This window comes from Pelobates fuscus, chromosome 3 (assembly GCF_036172605.1).
Source record: "Pelobates fuscus isolate aPelFus1 chromosome 3, aPelFus1.pri, whole genome shotgun sequence".
Classification (NCBI taxonomy): domain Eukaryota; kingdom Metazoa; phylum Chordata; class Amphibia; order Anura; family Pelobatidae; genus Pelobates; species Pelobates fuscus.
The window spans coordinates 130960738-130983241 of NC_086319.1; the positions used below are offsets into that span (position 1 = coordinate 130960738).

General features: G+C 42.1%; 1 protein-coding gene across 1 annotated transcript in view; it reads right to left on the reverse strand.

Moving 5' to 3' along the window:
* JADE2 (jade family PHD finger 2) overlaps positions 1–22504 on the reverse strand; it is a 647003-nt gene that overhangs the window by 243121 nt on the left and 381378 nt on the right. The window contains exon 5 of the mRNA XM_063447471.1: positions 20762–20931. Within this exon, the coding sequence (XP_063303541.1) occupies positions 20762–20931 (170 nt within the window). The remainder of the gene's footprint in view (positions 1–20761; positions 20932–22504) is intronic.

Sequence of the window (22504 nt, forward strand, 5' to 3'; positions counted from 1 at the left end):
TCGGCTATATCGGCGGCGCATGTCCCGCTTAGAGGTTTTCCCATCGGGCAAGACCCGCTAGTTTGCAGACTTCTGCGCGGGATGAGGCTGGCGCGTCCTCCGGCGCCCAAGTACTCTTCCCTCTGGGATGTCCGTTTAGTTTTAGCATTCCTTCGGGAATGGCCGGATAACCAGGACCTTTCACTTCGCCAGCTCTCGGCGAAATTTGCCCTTTTGTTGTGTCTGGTCTCGTTTAGACGGGTTTCGGATGTTCGGGCCTTTGATGTCAACGCCTTCACGTTCTCGCCAGAAGGGGTCTCCTTCAAGGTGGTTAGGCGTACCAAGTCAGATTCGACGACTGTGTCGTATCCTTACTTTAGGGATGCACCTAAACTATGTGTAGCGAAGGCACTGGCTCGATATGTAGCGGTTACCACTCCATTTCGTCCTTCTCATTCGGGGCAGTTGTTGATCTCGTATGTCAGGCCCCACAAGCCGGTCTTGTCCCCTACCCTGGCTCGATGGATACGATGGCTCTTGAGTCTGGCGGGGGTGAATGCGACCTTCGGGGCGCATTCGGTTAGGGGCGCCGCAGCTTCCGGAGCTTTCATGGCAGTGGCTTCCCTTCATGACATTTTGCGTTCGGCGGACTGGTCCCGTGAGGATACTTTTCGTCAATCCTATTTTAGACCATCGGATCATGCTTCTTTGGTCTTGCTGTCGGAGCGTTAAAACTGCAAATATGAAGCCTCCTGTCATGCTATAAAATTGTAGATTATACTAGTTTTAGTGTAACTATAATCTTAATTTTATTAATGACAGGAGGCGAATATTTCCCTCCCAGTTTTTGTTTCCACCCCACCCCCCTTTGTTTGGATGGATTGTGTTGATTGGTTTTTTTGTCTGGTCGCCTGGCCAGACTTGTAGTCGAGATGAGTTCTGGGGTTGGGGGAGGTGTTGGGTATATTGTATTACCGGTCGTTGATAATGTGTCTCGGGCCTGTTATATTTTCAGTTTCGGATCATGGGATTTATGTTTTCTCAGTACATTTCGTTCACTAATAAGTGTTTTTCGACTAATGTTTCGACTTCAGTTCAAAGATTCAACTGTTTCGCCGGATGAAGATCAAGTTCACATTCATTCTTCAAGGTTTTCATCCGGATGGCATTCTTTGTTATGTTTTTTCCATGCTTTAGTTGTTTGGCATTTGTTGTATACTTTTGTTGTCGCAGCATGAAAGAGGAAATGGTGGCTTGGGAGGAGTCTTTTATAGATGCCTATGTTTTTTTTCTTTGGTGTTTTCTCTCTATGTTAATGTGCTGCTGTGGAATTCAATTGTCAACACACACAAAAATAAAATTCTCCAGATTTATAAAGGGCATCACTTTGTTCATAATACTGTATATAAGCTCATTGGAAGTCTGCACTACCTTCAATCCATACACTTACAACACAGTAACTGAGTATACATCACTGACCCATTAATTTGTGTTTCAAAGTCAAACGTATTATTGGGCAGACTAGATGGGCCAAATTTTTCTTATCTGCCATCACATTATACGTTTCTATATTTTAACCCCTTAAGGACGGAGTCAATTGTACAAATTCTGATCAAAACAAAATGTAACAAAACCTGTAAGTTGCGCTATATGTCTGTTCAATCATAATTCACCTCTTTCATATTAAGTATGATTATTAAATTATTAAATATAATTTTGTTCAGGGGAAACAAGGATTTAATTTCACATCAACTATTCATATATATAACAATTTATTATAAACAAAATCTAAAAAAGTGTGAGAAACTAAGATTCACCGCCACCCCCTCCCCATTTTTTTTAGTTTTGCTTTACATTTTTACTGTGAATGCCATAATACTGTTGGCTTTTACTGTGATATAATACAAATATTTGTATTCAGCGATGTCTCACGAGTACAACAGTACCCCCCCCCCCCCCCCCATGAACAGGTTTTATTATGTTTTGGAAAGATACAGGGTCAAATATAGCACGTTCCATTATTCCGTTTATACACATTGAAATTTGCCAGATTTGTAATGTTGCCTTTGAGACCGTATTGTAGCCCATTAATAAGAATTACCCCCATTATGGCATATAATTTGCAAAAGAACCCAGGGTATTCAATATTGGGCATGTCCAGTCTTTTTTAGTAGAGGCTTAGTCACAAACACTGGCTAAAGTTACCGTCCTAGTTGTTTTTGAGTGAAAAATGCAAAAAACAAATAGGAATGCTAACTTTGGAAAGTGTTTGTGACTAAGCCTCTAATAAAAAAGACTGGACATACCCCACATGCAATACCTTGGGTTGTCTACTTTTTAAAATGATATTCCATCATAAGAGTAATTCTTATTCCTGGGCTACAGGAGGACTCTGGACACCTGGAGGAGAGAGCTCTTCACACCAACTGTCTGGAACTAATTGCAGGATCGTTCGACATTCGCAGCTTCACCAAGGGGAATAATTGCTGCTCACTGCTTCTCCGCATGGACAACATCCCGGCTGTCCACTAAATAAACAGGTTGGGAGGTTTGTCACTCCAAACTGCTGTCGGATCTCACAAAGGATCTCTATCAATACTGTCTGGACAAGAATTTGTCACCTGTGGCAGAATCTCTCCCGGGACAGAACAAGTAAGTAGCGGACTGTTTCTCCCAACATTGGAGAGACGCCAGCGATGGGCAACTTCACCCTCTTGTGTTTTGACTACTGGACTCACTCCAAGGCCCCCTTTCACTCGGATCTGTTCGCATCCAGGACAAACCGCCGGACGGAGTTCTTTAATTGGCTTCAGGACCCCTCAGCGAGGCAGTGGACACCTTCTCAAAGACTGACCTCCCTCGGGGGCATATGTGTCCCCCTTTTTCTCCATGATACTTGGGACATTGCATTGGACCTAACTCCTAGGAGTGTCGCTTCTCCTGGCTTAGAGAGTGTTCACATGGCCCCAGAGGGTGTGATTTGCCAAGGGAGAGCTGTCTGGGCTGTCAGGCAGTCCTTCTGAAACAGATCACGATGGAGGTCAGTACTGCGGACCTCCCAGGGGCTCAAAGCCGGTACAGCGTTCTATGCCGCCGCAACGGCTTTAAAGCCCATTTATTAAGGGGACAGCACAGTGGTTCTCAAACCAGTCCTCATGGACCACCAACAGTCCAGGATTTATGTATTTCCCTGTTTTATTCCAATGGGGATAAAACCTGGACTGTTGGTGGGTCTTGAGGACTGCTTTGAGAACCACTGCCTTAACACATGCTCACAATATAAATGTTTGTATCATTAATGAACAATCAAACATCTTCATTAATGACATTATCATATGAGAAGAAGATAGCCGTACAAATCTGGAGGAAGTTCACCCTTGGTTTCCTTCTTTAACTCCTTTACAACCAAGCTGTTTGCGAACAAAAATACAGCGCAGGCACATGCATGTATATTGTATATATACAGGGCCGGATTAACATAGGGGCTGAAGGAGCTGTAGCTCCAGTCCCATGGAATAGGTGCATTAATTTAAAAATTAAACAACAAAAAAAAACACTTTTTATTTTTACTACTCTTCACATGCTCTTGCTTAAGTATGGAAACTTAAAGGGACACTATAGTCACCCAGACCACTTCAGCTTAATGAAGTGGTCTGGGTGCCAGGTCCCTCAGGTTTTAACACTTCAGATGCAAACATAGTAGTCTCAGAGAAACTGCTATGTTTACATTTGGGGTTAATCCAGCCTCTAGTGGCTGTCTTCCGGCTAGCCACTAGAGGCGCATCTGCGACACTGGATGCAAATTTCGCATCCATAGCGCAGAGCGTCCATAGGAAAGCATTGAGAAATGCTTTCCTATGGACTCTTTGAATGCGCGTTTCGCTCCACTAGGGAGCTGACGTCGGATGGGGAGGAGAGGTCACCAGCGCCGAAGGAGCCCGGCGCTGGATAAAGGTAAGCTGCTGAAGGGGTTTTAACCCCTTCAGCGCCACGGGAGGGGGACCCTGAGGGTGGGGGCACCCTCAGGGCACTATAGTGTCAGGAAACGGGTTTGTTTTCCTGACACTATAGTGATCCTTTAAGAGGGATGTCGGGAAACAAAACTTATGTAGACTGTCTGACAATGAAATTAGTTAAGGTAAAGCTGACTCCGCACTATGCAAATACTTTTGCTGCTTCAGTCTCTCTAACACTGTGGCATGTTTCCATTCTTCTACACTCACTGCATACACCCTTTCTCTGTCCCAGACTATATAGCAGGAGATTCTGCCTGCTAGTAAGAAAGTAAGGAGAGGAGCAGACAAGTGAGTGCTAGGGGACACTCGTTAGAAAATGTGGTGTGAGAGCATAATTAGAAGCATTTATACCACGCTCAGGGTGCTGTCTACATAGTATGCCTTTAGTTGGTTAGCCTGATTGGCAGGCAGCTTGACATGCAATCAGGCCAGGCTGACCTTCTTATTCCTTGGGCAGGCAGTCCCCCTTTTTTGGCATGTTAACCCCTTAGGGCAGTTCTGGTTCCATGCTTTGCGTCACCAGACACCCAACATTCTGCTTCACGGCTTCACTGCGGTTAGGGGATATGGATTTACTTAAAAGATGAAAGTGAGAGATTAGCATAGGATTTGTGTTTTCGTATAGTTATAGTTATATTTGTGTTTTCGGTCAATAAGATTCTGTAATTAGGCCCATCATAATGGTCAGCACCAGGCCCAATCAGCTCTTAATCCGGTCCTGTATATATATGGTATATATTTCCATTTACCATGGCTCATACCATATCACCTGCACATTGTGTTCTTGGACTAACGCAAGAATACAACATCGTTGCTAATTGTTCTCATCATAAGAAAAAACAGTTAAAAAAAAAATAATGATTAAGAAAATGTTATGATACATTTTTTTAAAGAATGTTGTAGTGCTACATTTTTGTTTCTAGTTTCAGAAGAATCTAAATATCTAGAATGTTTACATTTATAAATACATTTTTGTTTCTACATTTTACTCACCATGTTTACTGTCATTTGAGAAAATACCTTTACTTTTTTTACATTTCTATTTACGTCATCACCATTACATCAGGTATAATATAGTTACAAGCTTATGAAAATGCCCTTTAACCATGTGCCCAGACTATACAGGTATAAATGGAAAGAGCTGACTTCAGGCCCCTGTTCTTGTTTGTCCAATAGGAGCAACATAAAAGCTTAATTAAGAAAAACAACACTTCACAGTACAATAAACAAAAAAAACAACCAAAAAGTGTTTTTGTAGTGTAGTTGATATACCTCTAACAAACAGATGCATGCATTTATTTATGCTTTAAGGGTACAGGTACTTATCGACTGGGTTCCGTTCCTACGGATAGATGAACGCACCAGAGCAGGGAATCCCTCTAATCTATGTTAAGGCAAATTTCCCCCAACACAGATTAGAGGGATTCCCTGCTCTGGTGCGCATGTCTGTGTTCAGGGACATTTTCCCGAACATAGACAAACGCACAAGAGCAGGGAATTCTATTAGCTCAGTGTTAGTGATGGCTAGGGAAGTGTTTCTTAAAGTGGCACCTTACCTTTCTATTCACTACAAAATCAGATCAGAAATAAAGAAAAGAAGAACAAATTCTGAGAGAGAAAGAGAAGAGGAAACAATAGGATAAAGGTAAATTCAGTGTGACAGTACCACTGTAACTGATAAATAAAAATGCAGATTACTCATAGAAATAGGCACTTTAAGAAACTGGTATTGAAATGGGATACTCCATACACATAAAGCATTTCAACAAGTTGAACATTTTATGTATGTAGAGTGGTCCTTTGCTGACTCTGAATTTCCAAAGGTGCTTACCTCATGGAATCCTGTAGATTCGTATGGACATTGTAGACTATGCATATATCTTGGCACATAATAGCTGTCTCAACGTTTCACTTAAATGAGTTCAAGGATTGTGATACAACAGAGACTTTGCCCGTGTAAAATTTGTGGATGTGCCCAGTGGTGTATCCTGGTTTTGTGCTGCCCTAGGCATTACAAAACTCAGCCCTCCCCCTCCCCCCCCCGCCTTCTAAATACACATACACACTCACTAACAGATACATATACACTCAGTGTCAGACACACACATTCACTGACAGACACACATACACTAGCTAACAGACATACACACTTACTGACAGACAACATACACACTCACTAACAGACACACTCACACTCAGAGCCGGTGCAAGGATTTTTGCCACCCAAGGCAAAAGAAAAATGTTTTACACCCCCCCCAATTGTAACATCACAATGCCCCACCCATATGATCTGCCATATGAACTAATGCAAGTGCTGCACACAGTGTGTGTTTACATTAAAAAGCCTGCAGGGACAGGCTATAGACACCTGAACCACTTCATTAAGCTGCAGTGGTTCTGGGGACTATAGTGTCCCTTTAATGTGAGGTAAATTAGAGATTAGTGTCACTAATAATATACTAGATTGCCTACTTACAACCAGATGAGGATGGTGATGGGCTCTGGCTGCAGTCTGGCTCCACTGGTCTGGTGTAGAACAGGATCTCTGGAGGCTGTTTGTAACTGTGGTCACAAAATTCAATGTTCTGGGAGAACGGGAAGCAGCTCCATTTTTTGGGGTCCTTTACACAGCTGTGAGTATGCCCATAAGGCCCATCCATAAGTCCACCTATATGTTTCAACCATGAGTTCGCTCACAGGGAATGGAGTGTTTAGGGGATGTGTTATTGTAGAGGATCTAATGTGTGTGAATTTTGGAATATAGTGTATAGGGATACCAGTTTATGTAGGTGATGCAGTGTGTTTATGTGTAGTGGAAGCAGTGTGTTTTTGTGTAAGGGATAGAAAGCAGTGTGTGTTTGTGTATAAGGGATATATTGTGTGTTTCTGGTTGTGTGTAAGGGATGCATTGTGTGAATCTGTGTTTGTATTCATAAGGGATGCAAGGTGTGTTTCTGTTTATGCAAGATAAGCAGTGTGTGTTTGCATGTGTGTGTAGGGATGCATTGTGTGTTTCTGTGTATGTATAGCGATGCATTATGTGTGTGTGTGAAAGAGCTCTCCCTTCCATCCCTTAGAACTCTCCCCTGCCCTTAGTGGTCTCTCTTCTCCCCCCCCCCCCCCCACCATCACCTTGTTCTCCTCACCCCCTCGTGTTCTCCTTACTCACCCCTCCTTTCCCTGTGTTTTCCTTACTCCCCCCGTGTTCTCCTTACTCCCCCCCCTCCCTGTGTTCTCCTTACTCCCCCCATCCCAGGGTTCTCCTTATTTTCCCCCACATGTTCTCCTTACTCACCCCCTTCTCTGTATTCTCCTTACTCACCCCCTTCTCTGTATTCTCCTTATTCCCCCCCTTCTCTGTATTCTCCTTATCCCCCCTCTGTATTCTCCTTATTCCCCCTTATATCTGGGTATCATCGGCATAGAGGTGGTAGCGGAATCCAAATAAGGTAATTTCGTTTGCCAAGAGAGGAAGTATAAAGAGAAAAGACAAGAGAACCAAGAACAGTGCTTTGGGGAAGTCCAACTGAGACAGGACAAAAGGGAGCAGGTATCGCTGGAAACGAAGACACTGAATGAACGTTGGGAGAAACAGAAGGAAAATCACGAGAGGATGGTGTAACAGAGTGATTGAAGAGGTTGGAGAAGGAGAAGATAATCAACAGTGTCAAAGGCAGCAGAGAGGTCAAGAAGAATTAATATGGAGGAGTAGTCTTTGGATTTAAGGTCGTTAGTAACTTTAATAAGAGCAGTCTCAGTAGAGTGGAGGGAGCAGAAACCAAACTAAAGAGGGTTAAGGAGAGAGTTGGAATTGAGGAAACAAGCCAGATGGGTAAAGTCAAGTCTTACCAGAAGCTTTGAGGAAAAAGGGAGCAGGGATTTGGGACCATAGTTAAAAGAGGAGGACAGTTCAAAAGATGTATTTTTTAAGGGCAGCAGGGATGACACCAGAAAAAAAGAGCAGTTGAATATATGTGCTAAGGAAGGCAGAATACAAGAGAAGAGAGATCTGATAAGATGTGACGGGACAGGATCCAGCGAGCAAGTGATAGGACGAGAGGAAAGGAGAAGCGCAACCACCTCTTGTTCAGTAGCTGGGAATAAAGTCTGAGGGGTAGGAAAGACATGATCTAGGTGTGGTTGAGAGAGAGAGGGGCACGGTTAGGAGAACTCTTTCCTTAGTTGTTCAATCATGTTTGTAAACTAGCACACAAAGCTATCGGCTGTAAGGTTAGGCCACAGCAGGGCGAAGAAGAGAGTTAAAGGAAACAAATAGACGTCTGGAATTGCGGGAGCATGAACTATTGAGTGAGGAAAAGTATGACTGGGTTGCGCAGTATGAAAGTAAGATTAATTTAGAATGGAGAAAGTCTGACAGGATGAGAGTCTTCCTCCAGCAGCGTTCAGCAGAACAGGATCATCTCTGCAGGTAGCGTGTCAACTTGCCATGGTTGGAGGCATGTCCTCCTCAAGTTGTATGTTTGGAGCGGAGCTGTAGCATCCAGGGCAGTGATGAGGGTACTGTTATATAAGGAAATGGGCAGTGAAGGTGGGGATGGAGGAGAGTTGAGAATGAATATCAGCTGAGATCTGCTGGAGGTAGAACTAATTCAGGTTCCTCCTGAGTTGAGGGGAAATAAGCTGAGGGTGCTCGCAAGAGCAAATGATAAGAGGTGGTGATCTGAAAGAGGAAATTAAATGTTACAGAGCCTCACCTTTGAGCCTAATGTGCAGTCTGTTGCCAAATCCTGTCGATTCCAGTTAAAAAAAATGCCTGCGTCCTCCCTTTTCTAACGCAAGATGCTGCTAAGGAGCTTGTTCATGCTCTAGTAATCTCTCGCATTGACTATTGTCATATTATATTGTAATTCTCTCCTGATTGGTCTTCCCAGAAGCCGTACTGCCCTGCTACAGTCTGTAATGAATTCTGCCGCCAGACTAATATTCCTCTCCAGTCGCTCCTCTCATACCTCACCCCTCTGCCATTGGCTTCCTGTATCCTATATAATCAATTCAAAATACTAACACAAAGTACTAGAAACATAAAATGTGACTGGTACTAGAAACATAGAATGTGACGGCAGATAAGAACCATTTGGCCCATCTAGTCTGGCCAATTTTCTAAATACTTTCATTAGTCCCTGGCCTTATCTTATAGCCAGGATAGCCTTATGCCTATCTCAAGCATGCTTAAACTACTTCACTCTGTTAACCTCTACCACTTCAGCTGGAAGGCTATTCCATGCATCCACTACCCTCTCAGTAAACTAATACTTCCTAATATTATTTTTAAACCTTTACCCCTCTAATTTAAGACTATGTCCTCTTGTTGTCTTTGAAGTTTTTCTTCTTTTAAATATAGTCTCCTCTTTTACTGTGTTGATTCTCTTTACATACCTATAAACCACTGAGCAACTCTAGCCCCTGTTGCATTTCTTCACGGATTGGTAGGTATGCCCTTTCTTGGTCTTCAGGAAAGCTTATGACCTCCCAAAGAAACCTCTACCTCACATACCTGTCCCTTGCTCTCCAACTCTCTCCTCCAACTCTGCTTCACTCACACCTTGTTTGATTGATATCTCCGATCCTATTGTGTTTTATACCCCACCTCCTCTAGACTGTAAGCTCATTTGAGCAGGGTCCTCAACAACCTACTGTTCCTGTAACATTTTGTACTTTACTAAATTTCCCACTCCTATAATATTGTAAAGTGCTGCAGAATATGCTGGCACTATATAAATGCCAAAAATAATAAAGTAATAATTAGCTTTCCTTATTCTTGCGTTCTAGCAGCTTATATGATTGGTCAACATTGATTAAAATATTTCACTACCTTTTTGCATCGAGATAGGTAGGTATTGATTTATTCTATTTTTTTTTTTGGAGGGGGTGAGGGGGGGGGAGATATGTTTAAATGCTTTATTAGTAGTAATGTAATGTGATATATTCAATGATTTCACCCCATCTGTCCCTTAGCAAGCTGTAGTGATTATAATGCTTGGAGTGTTCCTTTGAGCACATATATACATACTGATACACAAGAATATATACAATGATAAACACACACATATACACACTCTGATTCACACAAACACAGTGACGCACAGACACATTGTAGGTCTACAGTTTTATCTGCTTGTGTGTATGTTTGACTGACTGTGTCTGTGTTTGCATGTCTGAGTTTGAAGGGGGTTACTGTGGCAAGGTTGAGAGGGTGGGTGGGTGACATTGTTAGTGGAGTGAGTGTGAAAGGGTAAGGGGGTGAATGTGACGGATAAGTTGGAGGTGGTAATTGTGGCAGGATCAGTGTGGGTCTTACTGTGTGTGGGGAGGTTGTGTTTCTGTGTCCAGCCTCCCCACACACATATAACATTTATTTATTGATTTATTTCTCCTATTCTCCCCTGATTGTCTTTTGGTTATAGAGGGGGGCAATGGTGATCTGGTGGACTATGTTGCAGATCTGCACCACCAGCTCAGTAATGACTCCTCTGAATGGACTCCAGGTCAGTGCATAGTAAAAACCAAAGAAAAACATGTTACTTGCGCTCTATCCTTTATCCCTATGTATTTTTAAAACAAATGGAGGTCTTTTAGTTACCTCCAATGGCCATGAGAGGATTGAGCCCACCTGCCACATCAAGGCAGACCCCCCTAGATGGGTGCTAACTCTAACCATTCACCTTGCTTCCTTGAGCCTCTGGCAAAAATCTCTAATGAGACAGAAAGGGGTATTTTTTATATACACCCCTATACATTATTAACCCGTAATAGGGAACACATGGGATGGGCGGCTGCATTGTTACAAGGCTGAGTAATACAACAATTGGATACAAATGCAGAAAGAAAAGTCCTGCGCTCAACTCCCATCACTACTGGGCGGCTGCAATGACTACAGTACACATCAGCCCCAATACATGGTAAAAACCAAAGAAAAACATGTTACTTGCGCTCTATCCTTTATCCCTATGTATTTTTAAAACAAATGGAGGTCTTTTAGTTACCTCCAATGGCCATGAGAGGATTGAGCCCACCTGCCACATCAAGGCAGACCCCCCTAGGTGGGTCCTAACTCTAACCATTCACCTTGCTTCCTTGAGCCTCTGGCAAAAATCTCTAATGAGACAGAAAGGGGTATTTTTTATATACACCCCTATACATTATTAACCCGTAATAGGGAACACATGGGATGGGCGGCTGCATTGTAGTGATGGGAGTTGAGCGCAGGACTTTTCTTTCTGCATTTGTATCCAATTTTTGTATTACTCAGCCTTGTTACAATGCAGCCGCCCATCCCATGTGTTCCCCATTACGGGTTAATAATGTATAGGGGTGTATATAAAAAATACCCCTTTCTGTCTCATTAGAGATTTTTGCCAGAGGCTCAAGGAAGCAAGGTGAATGGTTAGAGTTAGGACCCACCTAGGGGGGTCTGCCTTGATGTGGCAGGTGGGCTCAATCCTCTCATGGCCATTGGAGGTAACTAAAAGACCTCCATTTGTTTTAAAAATACATAGGGATAAAGGATAGAGCGCAAGTAACATGTTTTTCTTTGGTTTTTACTATGTATTGGGGCTGATGTGTACTGTAGTCATTGCAGCCGCCCAGTAGTGATGGGAGTTGAGCGCAGGACTTTTCTTTCTGCATTTGTATCCAGGTCAGTGCATACCCAGTGTACACAAGTCCTGTAGTGAAAGGGTTTCTCATTAATATGTTTACATTTGCTCTTACTGAAAAAGTCAATTTATCCCAGAACTGATGTACATAATAAAATAACAACCATCTAAATATTTGTAGTTTAGTTTTTTTCCCCACTCAATCTAATAAAATGCCCACAGCATATCGTGTTAATGACTGCTGTTTATGACCGCTTGGGTTTTGTAGATCCATAATAAAATCTATGTAACAATCTACAAACCTACAGTTTAGCAATCCTGGTATATATTACGGAAATAGGGGAAACTGAAGGGGTTCACATGTAATATAATGTAAATATTTATCAATGATTTTCATCAAATAAGGAACCCCATGAGTTTAAAAAAAATGATTCCTACTCAATCATTGATGATGAAGACTTTGAGTCACATTAATTCCACAAGTGTAAATAGATATAATTAATATACCTGCAATTAGCTAAGCTAGGAATGAAATGTTAATTATATAAACATCAATCATACAATTCACATGGGTGCTGCCTCTGCTAAGTGAGTTATTCTAGGCAAGGCTTTTAAAAAGTATTCCAATGTACAAATATAGAAAGCCTACATTTTCTCACTTTATTTGTGTATCAATATAAACAATGGATAGATAGAAAGATACATGGTTTAGAATGTTACGACCCCATGATGCCTTTTCTAGGGTGCAATAAATTACTCTAGTTTAATTACTGGTGATTGTTTGAAATATACAAATAAATATTGGAATGATACTAAATATTTAGTATACTTTAGTCTTCTTTCTATCTGTATAATATTTCCTGTGTCAAGAGTAGCTGCAATACTTTAGACAGGGACGGATTTTCCTATAGGCTAACTAGGATTCAGCCTAGGGCCTCAAGATCAAGAGGGGCCTACATTCAAACTGTTAGCAAAATTAAAATTACACTATTCTAAAAACAGTGAACACTAAAACACTGAACCGGAAATAAGGAGAAATTCTACGCATATATGACCAGTGGTGTACTAAGGGGGGGGGAGGGGGGGCGGTCCGCCCCGGGTGCCACTTACTAGGGGAGTGCCCGGGGCAGACTGCAATGCCCCTCCTGCCGCGATCGCCGAGACTGGCGGTCTGCAGCTCCACAATGTGCAGAGCTGCAGACCATGGATCTTGCGTGCACTGCCCAATCAGACTGTCTGCTGAGCTGCAGACCGGAAATGAGGGCCACCAGGTAGCCCCCACTGGACCACCAGGGATTTAAGGTAATTTTTTTTAGTCACCCCCCCTCTCCTCATCATCCCCCTCCCTCTCCTCATCACCCCCCCTCCCTCTCCTCATCACCCCCCCTCCCTCTCCTCATCACCCCCCCTCCCTCTCCTCATCACCCCCCCTCCCTCTCCTCATCACCCCCCCCTCCCTCTCCTCATCACCCCCCCTCCCTCTCCTCATCACCCCCCCTCCCTCTCCTCATCACCCCCTCTCCTCATCACCCCCTCTCCTCATCACCCCCTCTCCTCATCACCCCCTCCCTCTCACAAGCACCCTCTTCTCACAATCATCCCCCCTCTCCTCATCTCGACTTTTTTTATTTATTATCCATGCCACATTTTATAAAGGTTAGTACCAATCACAACATGTTTCATTTAACATATTGATATATATCACAGTAATGATGTATTTTATTGTCTCTCATGTACTTAACAAACTTAAAAATGGGAGGTGAAAACGCCTCATAAGTGGAATAGCCTAGGTGGTCTCTAAAGTCATAACTGTGTGCCGGGTCACATGACCGGATGCAGCACACATATAAGGAAGCTGCTCTGGAGCATGCAGCATCAGCCACACTGCCAGTCTGGAGACAGGGAGCAGATGACGCCGCTCGCTGCGATAAGGTAAGCAAGGTCGCCGCGCGGGGCGATGGGAAAGCATTGGATTGGCTGATATAACAAATTCTGATTGTCAGCCAAAGAGGCGTATCAGGGCCGCGGCCAACACTTGCAGACCCGTGGAGAGCTGGTAATATGGTGTGTTTTTAACTCTTTCTATGGGGGCAAGGGGGATGCAAGCCACCTAAATGGTGGTTTTAAAACTATAGGGTCAGGAATACATGTTTGTGTTCCTGACCCTATAGTGTTCCTTTAACATATTTCAGACAGAGGAAAGAAGTTTTTGGCTATCTGTACGTCTTCACATATACTGTTTAAACATAAATTAAAAATTCTTAATAGATATATCAGTTTGTTATAATTAGGTCTTAAGAAATTGCTAGTTGACACTCTCTGCAAACGAATTCAGAAAATGGACGGAATTATGTGGAAAGATGACTTCTACTTTAGTAATATGTTTGAAGAGGGACTGGCCAAGAGCACCCAGCGGACCTAGGTAAGTGTCAAACCTTTAAAAAATGGTTTGACTCTTAAATGTTGGATGGCACTAGGGCACTCCTGGCACCATAACCTCTACAGCTCATTTTACTGATTATGGTCCTTTGAGAGTTCATTTTAATATATGTCAAATCATCAGTTATATGTTTGACATCAAGAAACTACTAGCAACATAAGCAAGGCTATAGAGATTATGTTACTTAGATTGTTTTTTTTGTATTTGTTTTGGGGAACATGCCCTGACTGTGACTTGCATATAATCTAAGTGGAGTCTTCAAGACCGGCGAAGACATTGCTCTCCCTACAACATTACAGTGTGAAAAGATTATTGTTTAAAAAAACAAAAAATAAAAACACAGGTGAGGAAAGATCTCACCCACAGACTCAAAGAAGCTTACATTTGATATATCTATTCTATTGGAAATGTATGATATGACTTAAAGTGGGTATTACTATTTTAAGCAAAACATGATTTGGATTTATTATTAAATTTCTTCATTACATTTGTGGTAGAGATTGTATTTTGTAACCCTCACCATTTATGAAAACCCTGAATATCATGATATACAGACAGAGCTGCTGCTATAAAATAAAGACATGTGATAGCTCAAGCCCAAACTCATTAAAAACATGTAATTTTGTACAAGCAATATTTGTTAGCTTTGATTTTACATGGAATCTGAGATACCATGTAACAGATAATACTAGCATATATTTTGCTACTGACATTGGGACGCACTGACATTTCACAGAAATATGTGTACCACTGCTGACTACAAATTTTAGAAGCTCCGTAATTGCTCACGGAAAGTGTAATACACAGTTTTATAACAAAATATCTATGAAACTCCTCAGTAAATAGCCATTACTCAGTCAGTGATATTTTAGGACAAACTGGATACAATATTCAATACATTTTCATAGTGACTGTCACATTTTTTAGTTGTAGCCTCTCTATTTGAGAGACATGCATTCCTTCCACTCTCTGTATGATACAATGGTGACCTACTTTAGGGGGGAAACACCTCTCTTAGATAGTTTGTCATAGTTGCTCAACCTCTGATTGAAAAACCACCCAGCCTCCCTACTTTTGGGAGAGCTGCAGTTGTCCTTTCTCTGGGATCTAGTATGCCTGCTGTCATCTTCATGGCTCCCTCGCATACTGTTTAGTACTGCTGAGGCCGAAATGACGTCATAACCCTTTTCCTGGCATCACCACAGGGAGCAGTGCTAGAAGAGCACTGAGATTATAGCTTTCTTACTCTCCATCCCAGCTAAAGCCCTCATGGACACTGTATTCTGGCAAAGATATCTCTAATGACACAGAGAGGGGTATTTTTTATATGCACACCTATTAGAGAGGGGTATTTTCCTTTTTTTTTTTTAATAGGTGTGCATATAAAAAATACCCCTCTCTGTCTCATTAGAGATATCTTTGCCAGAAGCTCAAGGAAGCAAGGTGCAAGGTCAGTGTAGGACCCGCCTGAGGGGGTTTGCCTTGACGGGGCAGACGGGCATTCCCTCCAATGGCCATTGGAGTAACTAAATAACCTCCACTTGTTTAAATATACATAGGGATTTAGGAGAGAGTGCAGGTAACTTTTTCTTTGTTTTTTATTAAATCAGTGTATACGTTTCATTTGGAATTTAAATCAATGGAATTTTTTTTTTTTTAGTCCTGCAGGGGTACTTCTCCATAGAAGGTTGAGAAACACTGGTTTATGCTTTAAATGTGCAGATATACCAACGGATTTAGTGTAGACAGTTTTGAAATTATCATGCTATTGTGGATACTTTAGAATGTTCACAATAGCTTAATGTTAATGTGAACTAATTTTACTATTTGTTTTTTTGCCTACTATGAACATAGATAAAAAAAAAAAAGAATAATAACCTTCCACGTTAATAACTAGGTTACATGAAACTTTCTTTATCCAGCTGCTGCAGTATAAACTAGACATTTTTGGAGAGTTGCATATAGATAACCATTGTTTTTAGTAATTTTTAAAAACTTGTCTCAGACTTCTTGAGTAATCCTCAAGGTACAGTATATAAGGCTGTGAACTTCATATTTTTTTCCTTAGGGAAACCCTTGCTTGGCCAGCTACAGTGGATTTGAGGTCCTCAATTCTGTTTTCTGTGTGCACATTGCTAGCTTTAAATCTATTCAATTGTTTTTGTAAGTGGATCAAACGATCACTGTTTTCAAATAAAATGATAGTTTAAGCAGTGCAAACATTACAATTACAAGGCACTCAATTGTTTACCTTTAAATAGATATTATAAAAAAGTTATTTTTTCCAACTATACCTCTTTATCACTACAAAATTTTTAAAAAAACATTGTTTCCATACAATGCCAGCTTTAGCAGATTAAGATGTTTTATTTTGTTTGCTTACATTTCTCTCTTGAACACCACACAACCCTGCAGGACTTGCCATAAGCAGAGCCTGGGCCTCATAAAATTGCAGAACCAGCTACACCCAGGACTCACACCACACAACCCTGCAGGACTTGCCATAAGCAGAGGTAGCATTTCTGGATGATCACGTCCCACCCACCCACCCTACCCCACACCCCAAACCCCCCATGGTAATCATTACATTTATAGATAGCTCAAATTACCTAGCTTTCCTGTTAAACCAATTATGTCCACCAAGCCCTCCACACCCAAAAAAGCTATACTCACACAATACCTCTTTAACCCTTAACCCTCCTAACCACAGCTCTTAAAAACACAGCACCTACTCTCCTACTAATGTTCTCACTTCTATTTTTCACTTTCTCTCTCACTTCCCTCATCATTAAAATCTCTCTATCATTTCACTTACCTGTTCCTGCTAACACCATCTTCATTGCTCCCTCCCTGCTCCCCTCATCTCTGTATTCATCACATGCACTTTACTCATATTTATCCAGCCTTTCTCCACACACCCCTCCTAAATCCCTTAAATACAAGCTCTCATCCCCAACATTTAAATCTTACTCGCACCTTCTCTTCCTTTCCATCCTACTACTCCTAGCAGCAGGTGATGTCTCTCCAAACCCTGGTCCCTCCACTACTCAGCCACCTGGTTCAAACACCAGAAACCACTACAACCTAATACCCATTCCATGTAATTCTCACTATAATTCCTCTTTTAAAGCTGCCCTCTGGAATGCACGCTCTGTGTGCAGCACCTTTAAATCTACTTCCATCCATGACCTATTTATCTCACACTCCCTAAACCTACTTGCACTAACAGAAACATGGCTCTCTCCCTCGGATACTGCTACCCCTGCCTCACTGTCCTTTGGTGGTCTTCACTTTACCCACAATCCAAGACAAGCGGAGATTAAAGGTGGCGGTGTAGGTTTTCTTCTCTCACCCCACTGCTCCTTTAAAACCCTGCCCACCCCCCCTTCCCTCTCTTTCCCATCATTCGAAATTCATTCAATTCGCCTTTTCAAACCCTTCTCTGCTAACATTGCCGTCATCTATCGTCCCCCTGGTTCCCCTCTCCTCTTCCTTGACCACTTTGCTGCCTGGTTACCCTACTTCCTCTCTTCCAACATTCCATTCCTAATTCTTGGAGACTTCAATATTCCCATTAACCCACCTTTAACCCCAGCAGCCTCTAAACTACTTTCAATTACTTCCTCCCTTGGACTATTGCAGTGGGCTAATTCTCCCACTCATGTAGCTGGCAATACCCTCGACCTTATTTTCTCCTATTCATGTACATTATCTATTATCTGCAATACTCCATTTCCTCTCTCTGATCACCACCTCTTATCGTTTGCTCTCAATTACCCCCTCACCCAACAACCTCAGCCTAACCCCCCTCAGCTCAGGAGGAACCTTAACTCTATTGACCTCCAGCAGCTGTCGGCTGACATTGATTCACAACTGCTATCCATCCCTTCCCTCTCCTGTCCCTCACTGGCCATCTCCACATATAACACTACCCTCACATCTGCCTTGAACACTGCAGCCCCACTCCAAACATGCACCACGAGGAGAACACGACCCCAACCTTGGCATAATAAATCAACACGCTATCTGCAGAGTTGCTCCCGCTGTGCTGAACGCTCCTGGAGGAAGTCCCGCACCCAGGCAGACTATCTTCATTATAGATTCATGTTGCTTTCGTACAGCGCAGCCCTTGCCCTCGCCAAACAGTCCTACTTTTCCTCTCTCATTAGTTCATGCTCCCGCAATCCCAGACGTCTCTTTGACACTTTTAATTCCCTTCTCCGCCCTGCTGTGGCCACCCCCCAAACTAACCTTACAGCTGATAGCTTTGCATATTACTTTACTGACAAGATTGAACAGCTAAGGAAACAATTCTCCCCTCCTTGCCGTTCTCTTTCTCAACCACACATAAATCATGCTTTCCCTACCCTTCAGACTTTCTCCCCAGCTACTGAACAAGAGGTGGCTGCACTTCTCCATTCCTCTCGCCCCACCACTTGCCCACTTGATCCTGTCCCATCTCACCTCATCAGATCTCTCTCCCCTTGTCTTGTGCCTATCCTAACACACATCTTTAACTGCTCTCTCTCTTCTGGCACTGTTCCTGCTGACCTTAAACATGCCACTGTAATACCTATCCTGAAAAAAACATCTCTTGACCCGTCCTCCCCCTCGAACTATCGTCCCATATCCCTGCTCCCTTACTCATCAAAGCTTTTGGAAAGACTTGTCTTTACCCGTGTGTCTCACTTCCTTAATTCCAACTCTCTCCTTGACCCTCTTCAGTCTGGCTTCCGCCCTCTCCACTCTACTGAGACCGCTCTTATCAAAGTGACTAATGACCTAATCTCCGCTAAATCCAAAGGTCACTACTCCATATTAATTCTCCTTGACCTCTCTGCTGCCTTTGACACAGTTGATCATTCTCTCCTCCTTCAAACTCTTCAATCACTCGGTCTCTGTGACTCTGTCCTCTCTTGGTTTTCCTCCTATCTCTCCCAACGCTCATTTAGTGTCTCCTTTTCCAAGGATACCTCCTCCCCTCGCCCTGTCTCGGTTGGAGTTCCCCAAGGCTCTGTCCTTGGTCCCCTTCTATTTTCTCTTTATACTGCCTCTCTTGGAAAACTTATTGCCTCTTTTGGATTCAACTACCACCTGTACGCTGATGACACTCAGATATACCTCTCCTCACCGGACCTCTCCCCGGCCGTCCTGCAACGTGTCACTGCTTGCCTCTCTTCCATCTCTGACTGGATGTCGTCACGCTTTCTCAAACTTAACCTCTCTAAAACTGAACTCCTTGTCTTTCCTCCTCCTAATACTGATCCTCCTCTCTCACTCTCCCTTCAAGTCAGTGATATCCACATAAGTCCATCCCTACAAGCGCGCTGTCTTGGCGTCATATTTGACTCTGGTCTCACCTTTGAGTCTCACATCCAGTTTGTTGCCAAGTCCTGTAGGTTCCAACTCAAAAACATAGCCCGCATCCGCCCCTTTCTTACGCAAGATGCTACCAAGGAGCTTGTCCATGCTCTAGTAATTTCCCGCATGGATTACTGTAACCCTCTCCTGATTGGTCTCCCCAAAAGCCGTACTGCCCCACTACAGTCTGTAATGAATGCTGCAGCTAGACTGATTTTCCTATCCAGTCGGTCCTCTCACACCTCGCCCCTCTGCCAGTCCTTACATTGGCTCCCTGTATCCTATAGGAGTCAATTCAAAGTGCTAACCCATACATTTAAAACACTGAACAATTCCAACCCCTCTTATATCTCTTCACTGATCCAGAGGTATGCCCCTCCTCGTACCCTCCGCTCTGCCCGCGACCACCTCCTGACCGCTGCTCGCACCCGTACGGCCAACTCACGCTTGCAGGACTTCTCACGGGCGGCTCCTCTCCTATGGAATAACTTGCCTACTGCCATCAGACTCTCCCCTAGTCTTCAATCATTTAAGAAGGGCCTTAAATCCCATCTCTTCAGGAAAGCGTATGGCCTCCCAGAGTAATCTCTCCCTTACATACCTGTCTCTTGCTCTCCTATGGGATAGTGCTTTGCTCTCTCCTCCAGCTCTGCTTCACTCCTACTTGATATTTCCTATCCTAATGTTTCTAATACCCCACCTCCTATAGACTGTAAGCTCATTTGAGCAGGGTCATCTTCAACCTATTATTCCTGTAAGTTTTCTTGTAATTGTCTTATTTATTGTTGCATCCCCCCCTCTCAAAATATTGTAAAGCGCTACGGAATCTGTTGGCGCTATATAAATGGCAATAATAATAATAATAATAATAATAATAATAATAATAATAACTGAAAAACATATTCCAGCAACTGAATTTATGCTAATTAGTTTTTTATTTTTTATACATTCAAATCACCAACTCATGCAGACAATATGAAATGAGAGGTGGATTGGATAAGGACCCAAAAGCTTATAGCATGACGACTTTCATAGCAGGTAGGATGATATTCTATTAAAAATATTGCACAATTTGAAATAAAATCTTAATTGTACTTTCAGACTTGGTGAACAAAGTAAGGTTAATTTTTTTTCAGATGATCTAGCTATTTTAAATACGGATATTATGTACTACTTAAAATACAAATGACCACCCCTGCATTCATTAATCCACTGTTTTGTATATCGCTCAAAAACTAGATTGTCATAATTAACTTGTTTCAAATACTCTGACAATAAAATGGTTAATATCTAGAGGGGAGCTTGTCGGTATAGTCCGAGCAGAATATAAAATATTCTTCTTTATTTACCCATTTCTTTGAACTCCATGTTAACAAGCTCCAACCAGCAGGTATCAACCTCATCCAGGTCATATCGGCAGGTTGCCTGTGGTGTGGTGTGGAAGCCTCCTGGACTTGCGGTACCAGGTAATGATTGACTTGGAGTCAGCAGGGAGCAATCGTCATCTGCATGAACCAATCTAAGTAAGAGACAAGAGCAAAGAACGATTTAAGATTTCAAATGAAAAAAAAGAATGCCTTACATATTGCTACGGGCAGATGGTCAGCTATCATATTAACAAACCATCAATCATGTTTGAAATATATCACATTATTAACAGTATTTCAAAATGTACTGCCCAGCAAACCTTGAATCATATTGGCTTCTTACTTCTGCTGTGTCCTTAAAGGGTTTTCTCTGGAAATTACAGCATTAAATTAAATAAATGATGCTTCATATTTTTTTTTATTGCATATTAAAGATTTAGTAAGTGACTTAATTCACAATCAAGGCATAGCCAAGGCATGTAATGCAAACTAGAAAAGCTACAATTTCTGGGGAAATTGTGTGGTGTTCTTGCCTCCACCAGTAGTCTACAACTGGAGTGGGCGGAGTAACTGTTATTATTTATTTATATAGCACATTTAATTGCAACGTTGTTGTCCAAAGTGCTTCACAGTTACATTAAAACATACATTTATAAAAACATTAGCAGGTAGAAAAGGAACTGTCTATGACATCACTTGCTGCTCCAGCCTGGCACAGGTCAGAGTATTTTGGCGGTTGCCATCTTCAAACGGTCGTATTTTAAAAAACTATATATCCTACAGCAAAGAGCTTTATATTATACCTACATATTGATGCATAGTATGTTTCTGAAGTATTAAAATTGAAGGCACAGTTGCAGTTTAGAAATTGCCCTTCAAATTTGAGCTTTGTAGAGTGGAGTTTCAATGAATGTCAATGGACGGCGTGAGTTCCAAACAAATGATCATATTGTGAGAACTATCAGGACTATGGCTTAGCCATGGACATTTTTAGTGGCAGCAGGGACAGCAGAACATTTTGATATAAGATTTGTGTAGGTGGGCTTGAAAATGGTGGTGGCAGTTTAGAAATCATGTCCTGATTTTTAAGCTTTTGCCAGCTCCCACTCTATTTTTGAATATGTTGCCATTCATTCCTATGGGACCAATTTCGCCACAAGAACGACTATATTCCGTGAACCATTCGGCGGAACGTTCCACAAAGTAATAGCAATCCAATCGGGAACAATCCGCACGTTTCCGTATATTTCTGTCTATGTAGTGTAAAAACTGTGGGTGGAGTTAGGGTGGTAAATTTGGCTATAATAATAATAATAATGATAATATATGTGAGATAACATTAAGTGGTCTTGCTATGCAAGAACACTTAATGAGGAGGAAAATCAACACTTTCCTCTCTCACTATGTTCAATAATGATTGGCAGAGAACCAACTCAAGAACTTGATTCAAGAATAGATGTGCCTACATTTAATTTAGTTTTTCATTAATTTAGTTTTTTGAGACCTCACAAAAACATACTGGCTAAATGTAGGGGATATGAAAAAAAAGCATATTAAAACTCCTTTAACTTTACAAAATAGAAATAGATAGAAAGATAGGAATTAACTTTATTCCCTAATCGACATGCATACTAGCAAAGAAAATGGCCTGCATTTTATTGGGATGTGGAGGAGGAGAGTGTAACACAGCACTTGTAGCTTATTATTGCTTTTTAAAAAATGTGC